General features: G+C 43.0%; 1 protein-coding gene across 2 annotated transcripts in view; it reads left to right on the top strand.

The window, feature by feature from the left end:
• The window catches only part of LOC115204149 (leucine-rich repeat transmembrane neuronal protein 4), a 65,377-nt gene extending 49,251 nt beyond the window's left edge, over positions 1-16,126 (top strand). Inside the window, exon 3 of one of the 2 annotated variants that reach the window (XR_003880312.1) lies at positions 13,578-13,643. Coding sequence is in view for 1 of the 2 variants with exons in the window: in XM_029769508.1 (XP_029625368.1) it covers positions 13,578-13,643 (66 nt within the window). In the remaining variant the exon portion in view is untranslated. Of the gene's footprint in view, positions 1-13,577 lie in introns of both variants that reach the window. The other variant, XM_029769508.1, reaches the window with a different exon arrangement.
• Positions 16,127-16,841: the final 715 nt, after the last annotated feature.

Below are 16,841 nucleotides of genomic sequence, written 5' to 3'. Positions count from 1 at the left end.
AATGATGTGGAAAAACTTGACTGCCCTGCACAGAGCCCTGACCTCGACCCCATCAAACACCTTTGGGATGAATTGAAGCGCCGACTGCAAGCCAGGCCTAATCACCAAACATCAGTGCCCGACCTCACTAATGCTTTTGTGGCTGAATGGAAGCAAGTCCCCGCAGCAATGTTCCAACATCTAGTGGAACGCCTTCCCAGAAGAGTGGAGGCTGTTATAGCAGCAAAGGGGGGACCAACTCCATATTAATGCCCATGATTTTGGAATGAGATATTCAACGATCAAATGTCTACATACAGTGCATTCGGAAAGAATTCAGACCCTTTCCCTTTTTCCACATTTTGTTACATTACAGCCTTATTCTAAAATTGATTCAATTTTATTTTGTTCCTCATCAATCTACACACAATATCACATAATGACAAAGTGAAAATAGGTTTTTAGGCATTTAATTTTTTTAAATTAAAAATAAAAACAGAAATACCTTATTTACATACTGCAAGTGTTCAGACCCTTTGCTATAAGACTTTGAGCTCAGGTGAAATTGAGCTCAGGTGCATCCTGTTTCCATTGATCATCCTTGAGATGTTTCTACAACTTGATTGGACATGATTTGGAAAGTCACACACGTCTATACAAGGTCCCACAGTTGACAGTGCATGTCAGAGCAAAAACAAAGCCATGAGGTTGAATGAATTGTCCGTAGAGCTCCGAGACAGGATTGTGTCGAGGCACAGATCTGGAGAAGATGGTGCTGGCTAAGGCTAGAACTGGTGAGTGTAGAGAGTATAGGGATATTGTTATCCACGTCGGCACCAATGATGTTAGGATGAAACAGTCAGAGGTCACCAAGCGCAACATAGCTGTTAGCCACCCTGCCAGCTTAGTGAAATCTACCACTAGCATAGTCAGTGTAGTCAGCTCAGCTATCCCCATTGAGACCGTGTCTGTGCCTCGATCTAGGTTGGGCAAAACTAAATATGGCGGAGTTCGCCTTAGCAATCTCACTGGAAGAAAAACCTCCTCCATTCCTGTCATTATTGAAAGAGATTGTGATATCTCACATCTCAAAATAGGGCTACCTAATGTTAGATCCCTCACTTCTAAGGCAGTTATAGTCAATGAACTAACCACTGATCATAATCTTGATGGGATTGGCCTGACTGAAACATGGTTTAAGCCTGATGAATTTACTGTGTTAAATGAGGCCTCTCCTACTGGTTATACTAGTGATCATATCCCCCTCGCATCCCGCAAAGGCGGAGGTTTTGCTAACATTTCCGATAGCATATTTCAATTGACAAAAAAAAATGACTGCGCTTTCATCTTTTGAGCTTCTAGTCATTAAATCTATCCAGCCTACTCAATCACTTTTCATAGCTACTGTTTACAGGCCTCCTGGGCCTGAGTTCCCTGAATTCCTATCATCTGCCAATTCCTATCATCTGCTTATTATCTGCCATGACCCTGTAGTCATGGCAAATAATATTCACATTTTTGGTGACTTTAATATTCATATGGAAAAGTACACAGACCCACTCTAAAAGGCTTTCGGAGCCATCATCGACTCAGTGGGTTTAGTCCAACATGTCTCCGGACCTACTCACTGCCACAGTCATACTGTGGACCTAGTTTTGTCCCATGGAATAAATATTGTGGATCTTAATGTTTTTCCTCATAATCCTGGACTATCAGACCAGCATTTTATTATGTTTGCAATTGCAACAAATAATCTACTCAGACCCCAACCAAGGATCATCAAAATCTGTGCTATAAATTCTCAGACAACCCAAAGATTCCTAGATGCCCTTCCAGACTCCCTCCACCTACCCAAGGACGTCAGAGTACAAAAATCGGTTAACCACCTAACTGTGGAACTAAATTTAACCTTGCGTAATACCCTAGATGCAGTCGCACCCCTAAATGCAAAAAAACATTTGTCATAAGAAACTAGCATCCTGGTATACAGAAAATACCCGAGCCCTGAAGCAAGCTTCCAGAAAATTGGAAAGGAAATGGCGCTACACCAAACTGGAAGTCTTTCGACTGGCTTGGAAAGACAGTTTTTTTTTCACCTTTATTTAACCAGGTAGGCTAGTTGAGAACAAGTTCTCATTTACAACTGCGACCTGGCCAAGATAAAGCGAAGCAGTGTGACACAGACAACAACACAGAGTTACACATGGAGTAAACAATAAACAAGCCAATAACACAATAAACAAGTCAATGACACAGTAGAAAAAAAGAAAGTCTATATACAGTGTGTGCAAAAGGCATGAGGAGGTAGGCAATAAATAGGCCATAGGAGCGAATAATTACAATTTAGCAGATTAACACTGGAGGGATAAATGAGCATATGATGATGTGCAAGTAGAAATACTGGTGTGCAAAAGAGCAGAAAAGTAAATCAAATAAAAACAGTATGGGGATGAGGTAGGTAGGTTGGGTGGGCAATTTACAGATGGACTATGTACAGCTGCAGCGATCGGTTAGCAGCTCAGGTAGCTGATGTTTAAAGTTGGTGAGGGAAATAAAAGTCTCCAACTTCAGCGATTTTTGCAATTTGTTCCAGTCACTGGCAGCAGAGAACTGGAAGGAAAGGCGGCCAAATGAGGTGCTTTGGGGATGATCAGTGAGATATTCCTGCTGGAACGTGTGCTACGGGTGAGTGTTGTTATCGTGGCCAGTGAACTGAGATAAGGCGGAGCTTTACCTAGCATTGACTTATAGATGACCTGTAGCCAGTGGGTCTGGCGACGAATATGTAGCGAGGGCCAGCCGACTAGAGCATATAGGTCGCAGTGGGTGGTATAAGGTGATTTGGTAACAAAACGGATGGCACTGTGATAGACTGCATCCAGTTTGCTGAGTAGAGTAATGGAAGCTATTTTGTAGAAGACGTCGCCGAAGTCGAGGATCGGTAGGATAGTCAGTTTTACTAGGGTAAGTTTGGCGGCGTGAGTGAAGGAGGCTTTGTTGCGAAATAGTAAGCCGATTCTAGATTTGATTTTGGATTGGAGATGTTTAATATGAGTCTGGAAGGAGAGTTTACAGTCTAAACAGACACCTAGCTATTTATAGTTGTCCACATTTTCTAGGTCAGAACCGTCCAGGGTGGTGATGCTAGTCGGGCGGGCGGGTGCGGGCAGCGAACGGTTGAAAAGCATGCATTTGGTTTTACTAGCGTTTAAGAGCAGTTGGAGGCAGTACTGTGCAGTATCAAAGAGCCCTCACTGCTGCTCAATCATCCTATTTTTCCAACTTAATTGAGGAGAATAAGAACAATCCAAAATGTATTTTGATACTGTCGCAAAGCTAACTAAAAAGCAGCATTCCCCAAGAGAGGATGGCTTTCACTTCAGCAGTGATAAATTCATGAACTTCTTTGACGAAAAGATCATGATCATTAGAAAGCAAATTACGGAATCCTCTTCAAAGCTCAGTTGTCCTGAGTCTGCACAATACTGCCAGGACCTAGGATCAAGGGAGACACTCAAGTTTTTTAATACTATATCTCTTGACACTGATGAAAATAGCCTCTAAACCTTCAAGCTGCATACTGGACCCTATTCCAACTAAACTACTGAAAGAGCTGCTTCCTGTGCTTGGCTTGGCCCTCTGTTGAACATAATAAACGGCTCCCTATCCACCAGATGTGTACCAAACTCACTAAAAGTGGCAGTAATAAAGCCTCCCTTGTAAAAGCCAAACCTTGACCCAGAAAATATAAAAAAAATAGCGAATCTCCCATTCCTCTCAAAAATATTTAAAAAGCTGTTACGCAGCAACTCACTGCCTTCCTGAAGACAAACAATGTATATGAAATGCTTCAGTGTGGTTTTAGACCCCATCATAGCACTGAGATTTCACTCGTGAAGGTGGTAAATGACCTTTTAATGGCGTCAGACCAAGGCTCTCCATCTGTCCTCGTGCTCCTAGACCTTAGTGCTGCTTTTGATACCATTGATCACAACAATCTTTTGGAGAGAGATTGGAAATCCAAATTGGTCTGCACGGACAAGTTCTGGCCTGGTTTAGATCTTATCTGTCAGAAAGATATCAGTTTGTCTCTGTGGATGGTTTGTCTTCTGACAAATCAACTGTAAATGTCGGTGTTCCTCAAGGTTTTGTTTTAGGACTACTATTGTATTCACTATATATTTTACCTCTTGGTGATGTCCTTCGGAAATATAATGTTAGCTTTCACTGCTATGCGGACGATACACAGCTGTAAATTTCGATGAAACATGGTGAAGCCCCAAAATAGCCCTCCCTGGAAGCCTATGTTTCAGACATGAGGAAGTGGATGGCGGCAAGTGTTTTACTTTTACACTCGGACAAAACAGAGATGCTTGTTCTAGGTCCCAAGAAACAAAGAGATCTTCTGTTGAATCTGACAATAAATCTTGATAGTTGTACAGTCATCTCAACTAAAACTGTGAAGAACCCCAGCATTACTCTGGACCCTGATTTCTCTTTTGACGAACCTTTCAAGAGTATTTCAAGGACAGCTTTTTTCTATCTTCGTAACATTGCAAAAAATCTGAAACTTTCTGTCTAAAAATGATGCAGAAAAATTAATCCATTATTTTGTCACTTCTAGATTAAACTACTGCAATGCTCTACTTCCCTGCTATCCAGATAAAGCACTAAATTAACTTCAGTTAGTGCTAAACACGGCTGCTAGAGTCTTGACTAGAACCAAAAAAATGTGATCATATGACTCCAGTGTTAGCCTCTCTACACTGGCTTTCTGTTAAGGATAGGGCTGATTTCAAGGTTTTACTGCTAACCTACAAAGCATTACATGGGCTTGCTCCTACCTATATTTCCGATTTGGTCCTGCCGTACATACCTACACGTACGCTACGGTCACAAGATGCAGGCCTCCTTACTGTCCCTAGAATTTGTAAGCAAACAGCTGGAGGCAGAGCTTTCTCCTATAGAGCTCCATTTTCATGGAATGGTCTGCCTATCCATGTGAAAGACGCAGACTCGGTCTCGACTTTTAAGTCTTTAATGAAGACTCATCTCTTCAGTAGGTCCTATGATTGAGTGCAGTCTGGCCCAGGGGTGTGAAGGTGAACGGAAAGGCACTGGAGCGACGAACCGCAGGTCATCTATGAACGTTTGAACATCTTGGCTATGTTCTGTTATAATCTCCACCCGGCACAGCCAGAAGAGGACTGGCCACCCCTCAGAGCCTGGTTCCTCTCTAGGTTTCTTCCTAGGTTCTGGCCTTTCTAGGGAGTTCTTCCTAGCCACCGTGCTTCTATACCTGCATTACTTGTTGTTTGGGGTTTTAGGCTGAGTTTCTGTACAGTACTTTGTGACATCATCTGATGTAAAAAGTGCTTTATAAATACATTTGATTGATTGATTTTATTGAAGTAGTGACGTGCGACATACACCTTGTTTCCTGAAACAAGTCACATATTTGATATTTCCAAAATGCTAATTTGAATGGTGTAAAGCGAAAGAGCGAGAGGGAGAGAGAGAGCGTCCAAAATATATTTGAGGTGAAAAGCTCCAGAGTTTTACTGTATATTAATATATGACCAGCAGGATGCATCATTAACAATGTCCTATCCTCTACAGAGACAGGCAGAGGGAAGGAGATAGAGAAGCTCAGCTTTACTCCCCTTTCATCCCTCTCTCTTTTGTCCTTTTCTGGTGAGAAGATTAGAGCTGCCACACGTCCATAATGATCTCATTTGTTGGCGGAGGTGAATCACACAGTCCCCAGTGTGCTTCCTCACACTCACCTCCTCCCCAGTCCTAGCAGACCTTGTTAATCACATGCCCTACAAAGACCTAGCATTGGCCGTGTTCATCCACTGCCACTGCAACCCGCTCCACGATCCATGCACAGGTCACTGAAGCATCATTTAGCTATTCTAATTTCTTCTGCTTGCTGTTTCGTCTCATAATGTTGAATAGGAGAGGAGTGAAAGCTTCAGTAAAAGTAGTACAAGAAATTGGTGGCTAATTGGAGCCCAGGGTGGAGGGAGAGATAGGGAGAGAGGACCCTGTGCTCCCAGAAAGAGGGCCTGGTATATGTCTTTGTTAGCTCCCGCTACTCTGGCACAGAGCAAACTAATTACCTCATGTTTATATCATCCTAATTAGTACACACTCTAACAGGCTAATTACAACAGTGTCGCAAACTCTCTAAATTTTTCCTGTAAAGTAGAAGACTGTCTAAGAAGTGTTGACATTTTGGAGTGAGGAATCTCTAAACTGTACTTTGTTTGTGATGAATACGTCTTTGTGCTCTGTTTTTATCCCTTACATCATAGCTACAGGTGTAGAATCTTAATTTGAGCCAGATTACTACAGCAGAAAAATAATCCTGCAGCAACAGGAAATGTTAATAATTATGTGGATTATAATGAATGGGCATTTTTGTAGGGGTTGATACATTTTTCGTAAGGGAAAATCAAATTTGAAATGTCAAAGTGTAAAGTACAAACTTCAGACACCTTTTTAAACCTCAAATACACTACAAATATGAAATGTCCTGCATTGCAGGAAAGTTATCCAGCAACAAGGTGAGAAAATTAAGATTCTACATCTGTAACACAGCTAACACCCATGGCAGGGTATGTAAATAAAATTACATTTTTACGATGGCGCCGGAGGGGAGGGCTGCCGTCTTATCGGCTCTTAACCAACCATGCTATTTTGTTGGTTTTTTCGCGTTGTTCGTAACTTGTTTTGTATATAATTTTACTGCTACCACGCTTCTGGACATCAGAACTGCAATTGCTCACCTCAAACTGGATGAAGAGTTCTTCTTCAATGAGTCGGACGGGAGGGATATACTACTACAGACACTCAACCAGGCTCAGATCCCCGTCATTCGCTGGAGAAGGAAACTGAGATTTTGTGGAAAAAGATCAGGGTGCCTTGCGAGCATCAGTTGACGAGTGGCTAATCTGCCCTTGCCTTCCATCCTGCTAGCTAATGTTCAATCACTGGACAAGCTGAAAGCACGTATATCCTTCCAACGGTACATTAAAAACTGTAATATCTTATGTTTCACCGAGTAGTGGTTGAACTACGACATTAAGAACATACAGCTGAAGGGTTATACACTCTATCGGTAGAACTGCAGCCTCTGGTAAGACACGGGGTGGGTGCCTATGCATACACTTAAAGTCGGAAGTTTACATACACTTAGGTTGGAGTCATTAAAACTAGTTTTTCAACCTCTCCACAAATTTCTTGTTAACAAACTATAGTTTTGGCAAGTCGGTTAGGACATCTACTTTGTGCATCACACAAGTCATTTTTCCAACAATTGTTTACAGACAGATTATTTCACTTATAATTCACTGTATCACAATACCAGTGGGTCAGAAGTTTACATACACTAAGTTGACTGTGCCTTTAAACAGCTTGGAAAATTCCATAAAATGATGTCATGGCTTTAGAAGCTTCTGATAGGCTTATTGACATCATTTGAATCAATTGGAGGTGTACCTGTGGATGTATTTCAGGCTTACCTTCAAACTCAGTGCCTCTTTGCTTGACATCATGGAAAAATCTAAAGAAATCAGCCCCCAAAAATTGTAGACCTCCACAAGTCTGGTTCATTCTTGGGAGCAATTTCCAAACGCCTGAAGGTACCACGTTCCTATGTACAAACGATAGTACGCAAGTATAAACACCATGGCCGTCATACCACTCAGGAAGGAGACATGTTCTGTCTCCTCGAGATGAACATACTTTGGTGCGAAAAGCGCAAATCATTTTTTCATTTTAGTCATTTAGCAGACACTCTTATCCAGAGCGACTTACAGTAGTGAATGCATACATTTCATACCCCGTACAGATCCCCCGTGGGAATCGAACCCACAACCCTGGTGTTGCAAACACCATGCTCTACCAACTGAGCCACACGGCTCAGTTGGTAGAACAACAGTAATACAGATATTTCTGGTGCTTGCAAGCCTCCCCCTTTTTCCTTCAAACATAAAGATGGTCATTATGGCCAAACAGTTCCATTTTTGTTTCATCAGACAAAAGGACATTTCTCCTAAAAGTGCAATCTTTGTCCCCATGTGCAGTTGCAAACCGTAGTCTGGCTTTTTTATGGCAGTTTTGGAGCTATGGCTTTTTCCTTGCAGAGCGTCCTTTCAGGTTATGTCGATATAGGACTCGTTTTCCTGTGGATATAGATACTTTTGTACCTGTTTCCTCCATCATCTTCACAAGGTCCTTTGCTGTTGTTCTGGGATTGATTTGCACTTTTCGCACCAATGTACATTCATCTCTAGGAGACAGAACGTGTCTCCTTCCTGAGCGGTATGACGTCTGCATGGTCCCATGGTGTTTATACTTGTGTACTATCGTTTGTACAGATGAACGTGGTACCTTCAGGCTTTTGGAAATTGCTCCCAAGGATGAACCAGAATTGTGAAGGTCTAAAAAAAAAATTCTGAGGTCTTGGCTGATTTCTTTTGATTTTCCCATGATGTCAAGCAAAGAGGCACTGAGTTTGAAGGAATGGCTTGAAATAAATCCACAGGTACACCTCAAATTGACTCAAATAATGTCAATAAGCCTATCAGAAGCTTCTAAAGCATGACATCATTTTTTGGAATTTTCCAAGCTGTTTAAAGGCACAGTCAACTTAGTGTATGTAAACTTCTGACCCACTGGAATTGTGATACAGTGAATTATAAGTGAAATAATCTGTCTGTAAACAATTGTTGGAAAAATTACTTGTGTCATGCACAAAGTAGATGTCCTAACCGACTTGCCATAACTATAGTGTGTTAACAAGATATTTGTGGAGTGGTTTAAAAACTAGTTTTAATGACTCCAACCTAAGTGTATGTAAACTTCCGACTTCAACTGTATGTCTGAATTCAATAATGGGAAGGCTATTTTACAAGAACCCCCATTGAGTTATCTGTCTCTGTCACATAAGTAACATTTCTGTCACATGTTTGCTTCAGTGAATGAATTTGTTATAGTGTCCTGAGGTAAAGGTTGTCCCTGTGAATGTCTGTCATCAAAGTCTCTCTCTGTGTGTTTGTGTGTCCCTCTGGCTGTAGGAGGTGTGTTAAAGTTGAACTTGCATGAAGTTCTAAGATTAACTCAGTGCACCATTAGCTCCCCCACCTGAGAGACTAAAATGGCATATATTATATTATTAAATTCAGCGAGAGGTGAGTGAGTTGTGTCTGGCTGTTTGATAACAGGCTTAATCAGAGTTGGGCTCAGGGCGTCCTAGATGTAGCCTTACGTCAAAGGGAGACACGATCTGACGCTCACACACAGTTATCTAAACTGGGGCACCAAAACGTTTCACCTTCATAATTCCATGCAGATTCTAAGAGGTCCAGAAATTGCTTAGGACTGCAAAATCCAAAGTGTCTCAGTACATGTACATTATTAAAACTGGATTTACCTGGAGCCAAGACCACAAAATAAGCTTTTTTAAAGGTTAAAATGCAAAACTAGGGGTTTTAAGGAGGGAAAGGCAAAGAGGCAACCTTGGTAAGGCAGAGACTGAGTCCACTGTTCGGGTTTAAGATGAATTGACAGCTTGTGGCTCTAGAGTTAGAGTAAGTGTGGAGATTCCATTACCTAAATACAAGCTGGAGTGGAGCTCAGTGAATTTCATTGGCATTCAAAACACTCCAGGAGGAATGAAGATCTTTTTTTTACCAGGTTAATGGACATTTAACCCAAGGGAGAAAACACATGTGACTCGTTTCAGAAAACTAGGCGTATGTCGCGGGTCACTACTTCACACGAGAGCCATTTGAAGTTAAGATAAAGTTTTTTATCAAAATGCGTTTTTGGCATAAATGCCTTCTGGAACATGTGAACTTTCATGTACCTTAATAACAGACTTGTATGCCATTGTAACGCGGGTCGTATAAAGGGGACCAAGGCGCAGCGTTGATAGTGCTCATATTTACTTTTAATGAATATAATTTAACAAAACAACAAAACGACCGAAAACAGTTCCATCAGGTGACATACACTAAACAGAAAACAACTACCCACAAAACCCAGGAAGAAAAACCCCTACTTAAATATGATGTCCAATCAGAGGCAGCGAGGATCAGCTGCCTCCAATTGGAGATTAACCCAAACAACCCCAACATAGAAATAGAAAAACTAGAACTAAAACATAGAAATAGAAAACATAGAAAATCCCAAAACACACCCTGACCTACTCTACTATAGAAAATGACATCTTACTAGGGTCAGGACGTGACAGTACCCCCCCCCCCCCCCAAAGGTGCAGACCCCGAATGCAACAAATCAAAACCCAACAAAACAACCACAAAACACAAAGGGAGGGTACGGAGGGTGACAAAAGTCTATGGCGGCTCAAATGCAGTCCACATAACCTTAACCTCCAGCATAGGAGGCGGCTCCGGTTCTGGGCGTACTCCCCGCTTCACCCGCTGATCCTTCTGCTTTACTACCACCTGACCGTGGATCGTCGTCGAAGCAACCGGACTGTAGATCATAGCTTGAGGTTCTGGGCTGCAGGCCACCGCTGGAGGTTCTGGGCTGCAGGACGCCGCTGAAGACTCTGGGCTGCAGACCGCCGCTGAAGACTCCGGGCTGCAGACCGCCGCTGAAGACTCCGGGCTGCAGACCGCCACTGAAGACTCCGGGCTGCAGACCGCCGCTGAAGACTCCGGGCTGCAGACCGCCGCTGAAGACTCCGGGCTGCAGACCGCCGCTAAAGACTCCGGGCTGCAGACCGCCGCTGAAGACTCCGGGCTGCAGACCGCCACTGAAGACTCCGGGCTGCAGACCGTAGCTGGAGGCTCCAGACTGGGGAGCGTAGCTGGAGCCTCCAGACTGAAGAGCGTTGCTGGAGGCTCTGAACTGAGGAGTGTCCCTGGAGGCTCCAGACGGAAATGCGTCGCCGGAGGCTCCGGACTGGGAGGCGTCATAATAGGTTCCGGACTAGTGACCGTTGCTGCTGGCTCCATGCCATGGATCATCTCTACAGGTTCCGCGCCAAGGATCATCACTGGAGGCTTCTTACCATGGATTATTTCTACAGGTTCCGTGCCATGGATTATTCTTACAGGCTTCGTGCCATGGTTTATCCCTACAGTCTCCGGACCATTTATAATCCCTCCAGGCTTTTTGCCAAGGCTTACTTCTTCAGGTTCCGGGTCATGGATTACCTCTTCAGGCTTCGTGCCATGGAATATCCCTACAGGCTCCAGGCCATGGATCATCACTAGAGGCTTAGTGCCATGGATCATCTCTACAGGCGTCGGACCATCGATTATCATTGGAGGCTTTGTACGAGGAGCAGGAACCGGTCTCACCGGACTGGGGAGACGCACTGAGGACCGAGTGCTCAAAGCAGGCACAGGACGTACTGGATTCTGGAGGCGCGCTGGAGGGAGAGCGCGAGGAGCAGGCACAGGACGTACTGTGCAATGGAGGCGCACTGGAGAGTGCGAGAGGCAGGCACATGCTCACCACAAAAAGCACGGGGAATTGGCTCAGGTCCCAGTCCTGGCCCAGCCAAACTACCCGTGTGCCCCCCCAAAATACATTTTGGGGCTGTCTCTCGTTCTTCCCAGGTAGGCTCCGATATCACTCGATTACCTGGCCCCAAGTCCAGTCTCTCCTCTCAATCCACTCCTGATGTGACCAGGTGTCCATTTCTGCACGGGCACACCGCTTGATCCATTCATGGTGGGTAGTTCTGTAACGTGGGTCATATAAAGGGGACCGAGGCGCAGCGTGGATAGTGCTCATATTTACTTTTAATGAATATAATTTAATAAAACAACAAAACGACCGAAAACAGTTCCGTCAGGTGACATACACTAAACAGAAAACAACTACCCACAAAACCCAGGAAGAAAAACCCCTACTTAAATATGATGTCCAATCAGAGGCAACGAGGATCAGCTGCCTCCAATTGGAGATTAACCAAAACAACCCCAACATATAAATAGAAAAACTAGAACTAAAACATAGAAATAGAAAACATAGAAAACCCCAAAACACCCCCTGTCACGCCCTGACCTACTCTACTATAGAAAATGACATTTCACTAGGGTCAGGACGTGACAGCCATCTGTAAATACGAATACAATTGTTAAATTACGAGCCTAGTTGGTTTAGCCACAGAAAAAGTAAGGAACCTTCCCGCTAGCCATTATTGGCTGAGATAATGAGCTGGCTGAACCTTGTTGGTTAGCTACCTGCAGATTCATGCAGGGTAGTAACGTCATGAGTTGTGATTATGGCTCATTGTTTACCTAGCTAGCTAGCTACATGTCTTAACAAAAGACCCACCCTGCAAGTAACCATTTCAATAGAATGTCGCTGCAACAACTGTTTATAGACATAGCTGGTAAATTCGCTCTGGCAATCTACTCCGATTTCAGAGCACTCTCGTCTGAGTGTACCAGAGCGCAGAATAACTGATGAATTTACGAACACACAACGCCCGTTGAATATGGCCGGTGTCAGTAAACGTTAGCAAAAAAGCGTAAATTGTTATCAGCTGCATAGATGCAGTCACCAACACTCTGGATAACATAAAAACAGCCTAACCAGCTCTGCTAAGGCGAGTAAAATGGTCAGTGAATGGTTCTCTCACGTTAGCCAATTAGCTTGAGTGCTTGACTGTTATTGTTAGGACAGACCGCTCGGATCAACCGTTAAAGAGATGGGTGGGGCTAAAGCTTAAGAGGGTGTGAACGATGCTGAATGGATGTAGACTAAGATGAGCTCTCCAGCATGTACCAAAACATTCAAAGGCCATTTTCTCAAAAGTGAAGTTACAAGTTTATCAACTTTCACAGCAGAATTACTTTCCCATTGTTCCTCAAATGCGGTGTATGATATACCATTTTGTAGCTCAGGATCTCTGCTTTTATCCAAAGTAAAAAAACACAATTTCAAATTTTGCTACATAAGACCAAATCACAGTCACATCTGTGGTGTGGAGGAGCAACATGGGTTAATTCATTCCCATATCTGCAGAGAGGAAAACTGCTAGCTGAGACGTGTCATGTAATTACAGATGTCTTTCAAAGGGGAAACATAATGTAGCCTAATACAGTAGGTCTGCACCAGAGCGATTTTTTACATTGAGGCCTTTATCGAACTAGAGGGTAATGGAGATAATGATCATTGCGCACAATACACATTACCATTAGTATTCAGAAAGGATTTAAAAAATGTGTTTAAGGTCAAATGTAAGCAAGGTGAAATGAACAGAATAGAATAATTTGATTTAATTGCCGAAACTTCAATTAACATTTTTGAAAATTAACATGGATGACGAGTCAGTATTTTAATTTTGTGGAATCTCATAGTTCTGTCTCTATCATTAAGCGAAGCCACTCCATTTCAAACTTCTAAACCGTCCAAGCGGTGTCAATTTCATTCTCTGCTTAATTGCTTATCCTAATTTGCTTTGCCTGCATTGTCATGGCTGCAGTGTGTCATGATCAGATTAACCAGGAACTCAACTTAACTTTATGTTGTAACCACCACCAATGTACCATACTCACCGGCTGCTAGATTGTTTTAACTTTGGTATCTTTATTTCCCCCCAGAGTGAATACACATGTCCCCGTCCACTACCTGGAGCTTGGCTTGGAGACATACCCACCATTCACTAGGAGACATGTACGTTTTACCAGCCAGTTGCTAACAAGAAGAGGAATCAGGGCCTACAACACTATGGCTACCCCATTACTGTCTGTCCTGACATTACGGTGGCACTCTCTAAACATCTGCTACAGACATATGTCAAACTATACCTCAACAGGCCCATGGACAACCTAATTTGGAAGCAAGAATGACTTTCATGATTTCTACCACTCTGAATATTTATGTTTTCTTTTACAAGGTCTATATACTCTTTCTGTATCTTAGGTTCTCAGCTGCCCTACAGCAGTGTTCATCCAACTATGACTAAGGTTGCTGTTAAAGCATTGGCCATGTTAACTCTTTGATTGGCCAATTAGGCTGGTCCAGATTGAGGGGGTTTGGAACACTTCACGTCTGCAGCACCTCTCTGACCGTTGGCATGGAAACTTGGGACTCTGATGGGGCGGCCTGTGCCACGATGGGCGGTGTCACTCTGCTGGAGGCTGGCGAAGTGAAAATGGGCTGTGGAGCATATGGACCATTACAGTTAATGAAGGTGACTAGTGGGCGATGGCCGTCCAGACGCAGATTGTCCCTTCTTTCCCGGCTAGGAACCACAGGCTTCACAGTGAAGTGTCAGCCCAGCAACGATTTGATGATGTGCACTGAACAAGTAGTTCTGACTGCCTAGCAAAATTATAATGTGCAAACTGCTGTGTGTAATTTAAAATACATGTCCATGGTTTTTCTTTGCTGTTGAACAACCCATTATTTGCAGCTGGGGTTTCGAAAAATATTAATAATTTCTATTCTGCCAAGATGGCTTCAAAACCATCTACGCTCTCGGCTCAGAAGTGTTCATGTGGATTTTGTTTGCTTTATACGTTTACAGCGTGTACCTGTCTCTTGAGTAATATTTGAGTAAAGCTCTCATTGTTCATTTAGTCCCCTGGGGAGAGCTGCATTCAATAGCTGGAAGTACTTTTCTGAGAAGTCTGAGGATCTAGTCTGGAGAACAGCTGATCTTCCTGCCAATCACACCTGGTGGTGGAGGAACTCAATCTATTCCCAGACACACAGACAACTGTAATTACAAATCTTGGCTCAGGACAGGAAAGAAAATTAAAAATAAAACTGAGACTCAAACTTCTCAACTGTATATGACTATTTACAGTATTATTTGTTGCTACTTTCTCTCTCTGACACCAAAGGCCTTTATGGGTGGGTGTTTTGGATCTCTGTCTCGTGGGCACTGGGGAGAACTCTAGCTTTGGTGGTTCTGTCTCATTAAAAGGACCAGAGGATTTCACAGCAGAACCATTTCAAGGCGGAGTTGCCTCAGGGGATATTCTCACTGATATGAGACTAGTGCCATAGGGTGAGAACACTATAGAAATGGATGTTCTGTATGAGCCATTTTATCTGTGTGCGTGTGCGTGTGTGTGTGCGTGTGTTAGAATGAGGAACGTTCCAGAGAGGATTCCTTGAATTTCTCTGGAATCTTTGAAGATGGATGAAGCCACAACGTTCTTATAGTACTACCATGCTCTTCTGCCAAATCAACATGCATGTCTGTGTGGGTGGGTGGGTGTATGTGTGTGTGTGTGTCTAGCGTGTCTGACTTCATTCATGAGTGTGCTTGCATTGTTTGACAGTGGTTTTGAACAAGAGATTATGTATGTGTGTCACAAATACGGTTCATGCCACTGCTAACAAATTATGAGTAACGCTGAATACATGCTGTGTCTACATCAAAATCTCCTTAAAAGGATATGTCAAATCCCCAGAATCCCCAGATGTGTTGAATTTGTGTGTGTGTGGGTGAGTAGGTGGGTGGGTGTGTGGACAAGTGGGACATTTCGCAGGTCCCCAAAAGGAAAAATGCTATTTTAGGCGTAGGGGTTAGGTTTAGGGCTAGAATTAGGGTTAGGATTAGAATTAGGGGTTAGGATTAGCAGTTAGGTTTAGTTTTAGGGTTAGGGGTTTGGGGTTAAGGTTAGGTTTAGGGTTAGAGGTTAGGGAAAATAGGATTTTGAATGGGAATACATTTTTCGGCCCACACTTGGATAGTAAAACCAACGTGTGTGTGTGTGTGTGGAGAGAGGACTGGGGACTCATATTCACTGCTTTCTTCATTAGTGTTCAAATGGGGTTGAGCTTGGAGGCATTTGGCATATCTCAAAACAGTATCAATGGATTTCTACATTAAAAAGATAACTATTTTGTACTGTATATTTCTGCTTTCTCCCCATAAAGGTATTGAACATTTTATAATTAACTGTATTATTTGTTCACTGAAAAATTTTCTGTTTTATAATGTAAATAATAACTGAATCAATGGTGAGCAATAGAAATTGGTCAAATAGAAATGGTCATTGATCCTTTTTTTCTACCATACGTTAATGGAAACCATATACATTTGTTACAAAGCTGTTCTTAAGCATATGGATTTTCAGGGTGTACACCATTTAATAAAATCAAAGAAAACGTGAGCATGAGCACAAAAACTTGACAAAGTATCAATCGTGTTTGAATGAGCTTGTTAGTGCCATACTTGAGTCTCTGTGTGTGTGTGTGTGTGTGTGTGCGTGTGTGTGTGTGTGTAGGTGGGTGGGTGTCTGCCTGTGTTTATGTCCATACGCAGGTATTAAACATGTATGAAGTTGTATGATGAACTCAATGTACCTGCTAGCTACTGTACCAACAAACCAAGATGTCAGCACAAGAAATGTGTGTGACTGAGACTGCAAATGACTGACTGCCACACAGTATGTGTTTATTTGTATATGTTTGGTCTGGTCTGTGTTAATGCTCAATAGAGTCTATCCTATTCCCCACACATCTCTCAGTGATGGTCCTGTCACATCACCATTATTAGTCCCATTCATTCGGAGAGTGGAGCATTGATCTCTGTTCGGCCGTATACTGTTCATGGTGACACTTACCACGGGCGCCGAGCCGCTGCACCGGCCCAATAATTACGCTCCACGTACCACAGCATTACTTTTCTCAAGAGGGGGCCAAGTTTGTGAATTTGCTTCTACGTTTCACTGCTCTTGGAACGTGTCAAGCTGTCAGCTCAGAGGTCCAGATGGCAAATATGCCTTGCATTCCCTGTGGTGTTCCTTACTCCCCGTCTCTCTCTCTCTCTCTCTCTCTATGGCTCTACCTCTATCTATCTCTCTCTTCCCCCTTCTTTCACTCATTCTACCCCCCCATTTCTCACT

Source organism: Salmo trutta, chromosome 12, assembly GCF_901001165.1.
Source record: "Salmo trutta chromosome 12, fSalTru1.1, whole genome shotgun sequence".
Classification (NCBI taxonomy): domain Eukaryota; kingdom Metazoa; phylum Chordata; class Actinopteri; order Salmoniformes; family Salmonidae; genus Salmo; species Salmo trutta.
Note: the sequence above shows the minus strand (reverse complement) of the source record. Positions and strands in the feature narration are given on the sequence as shown.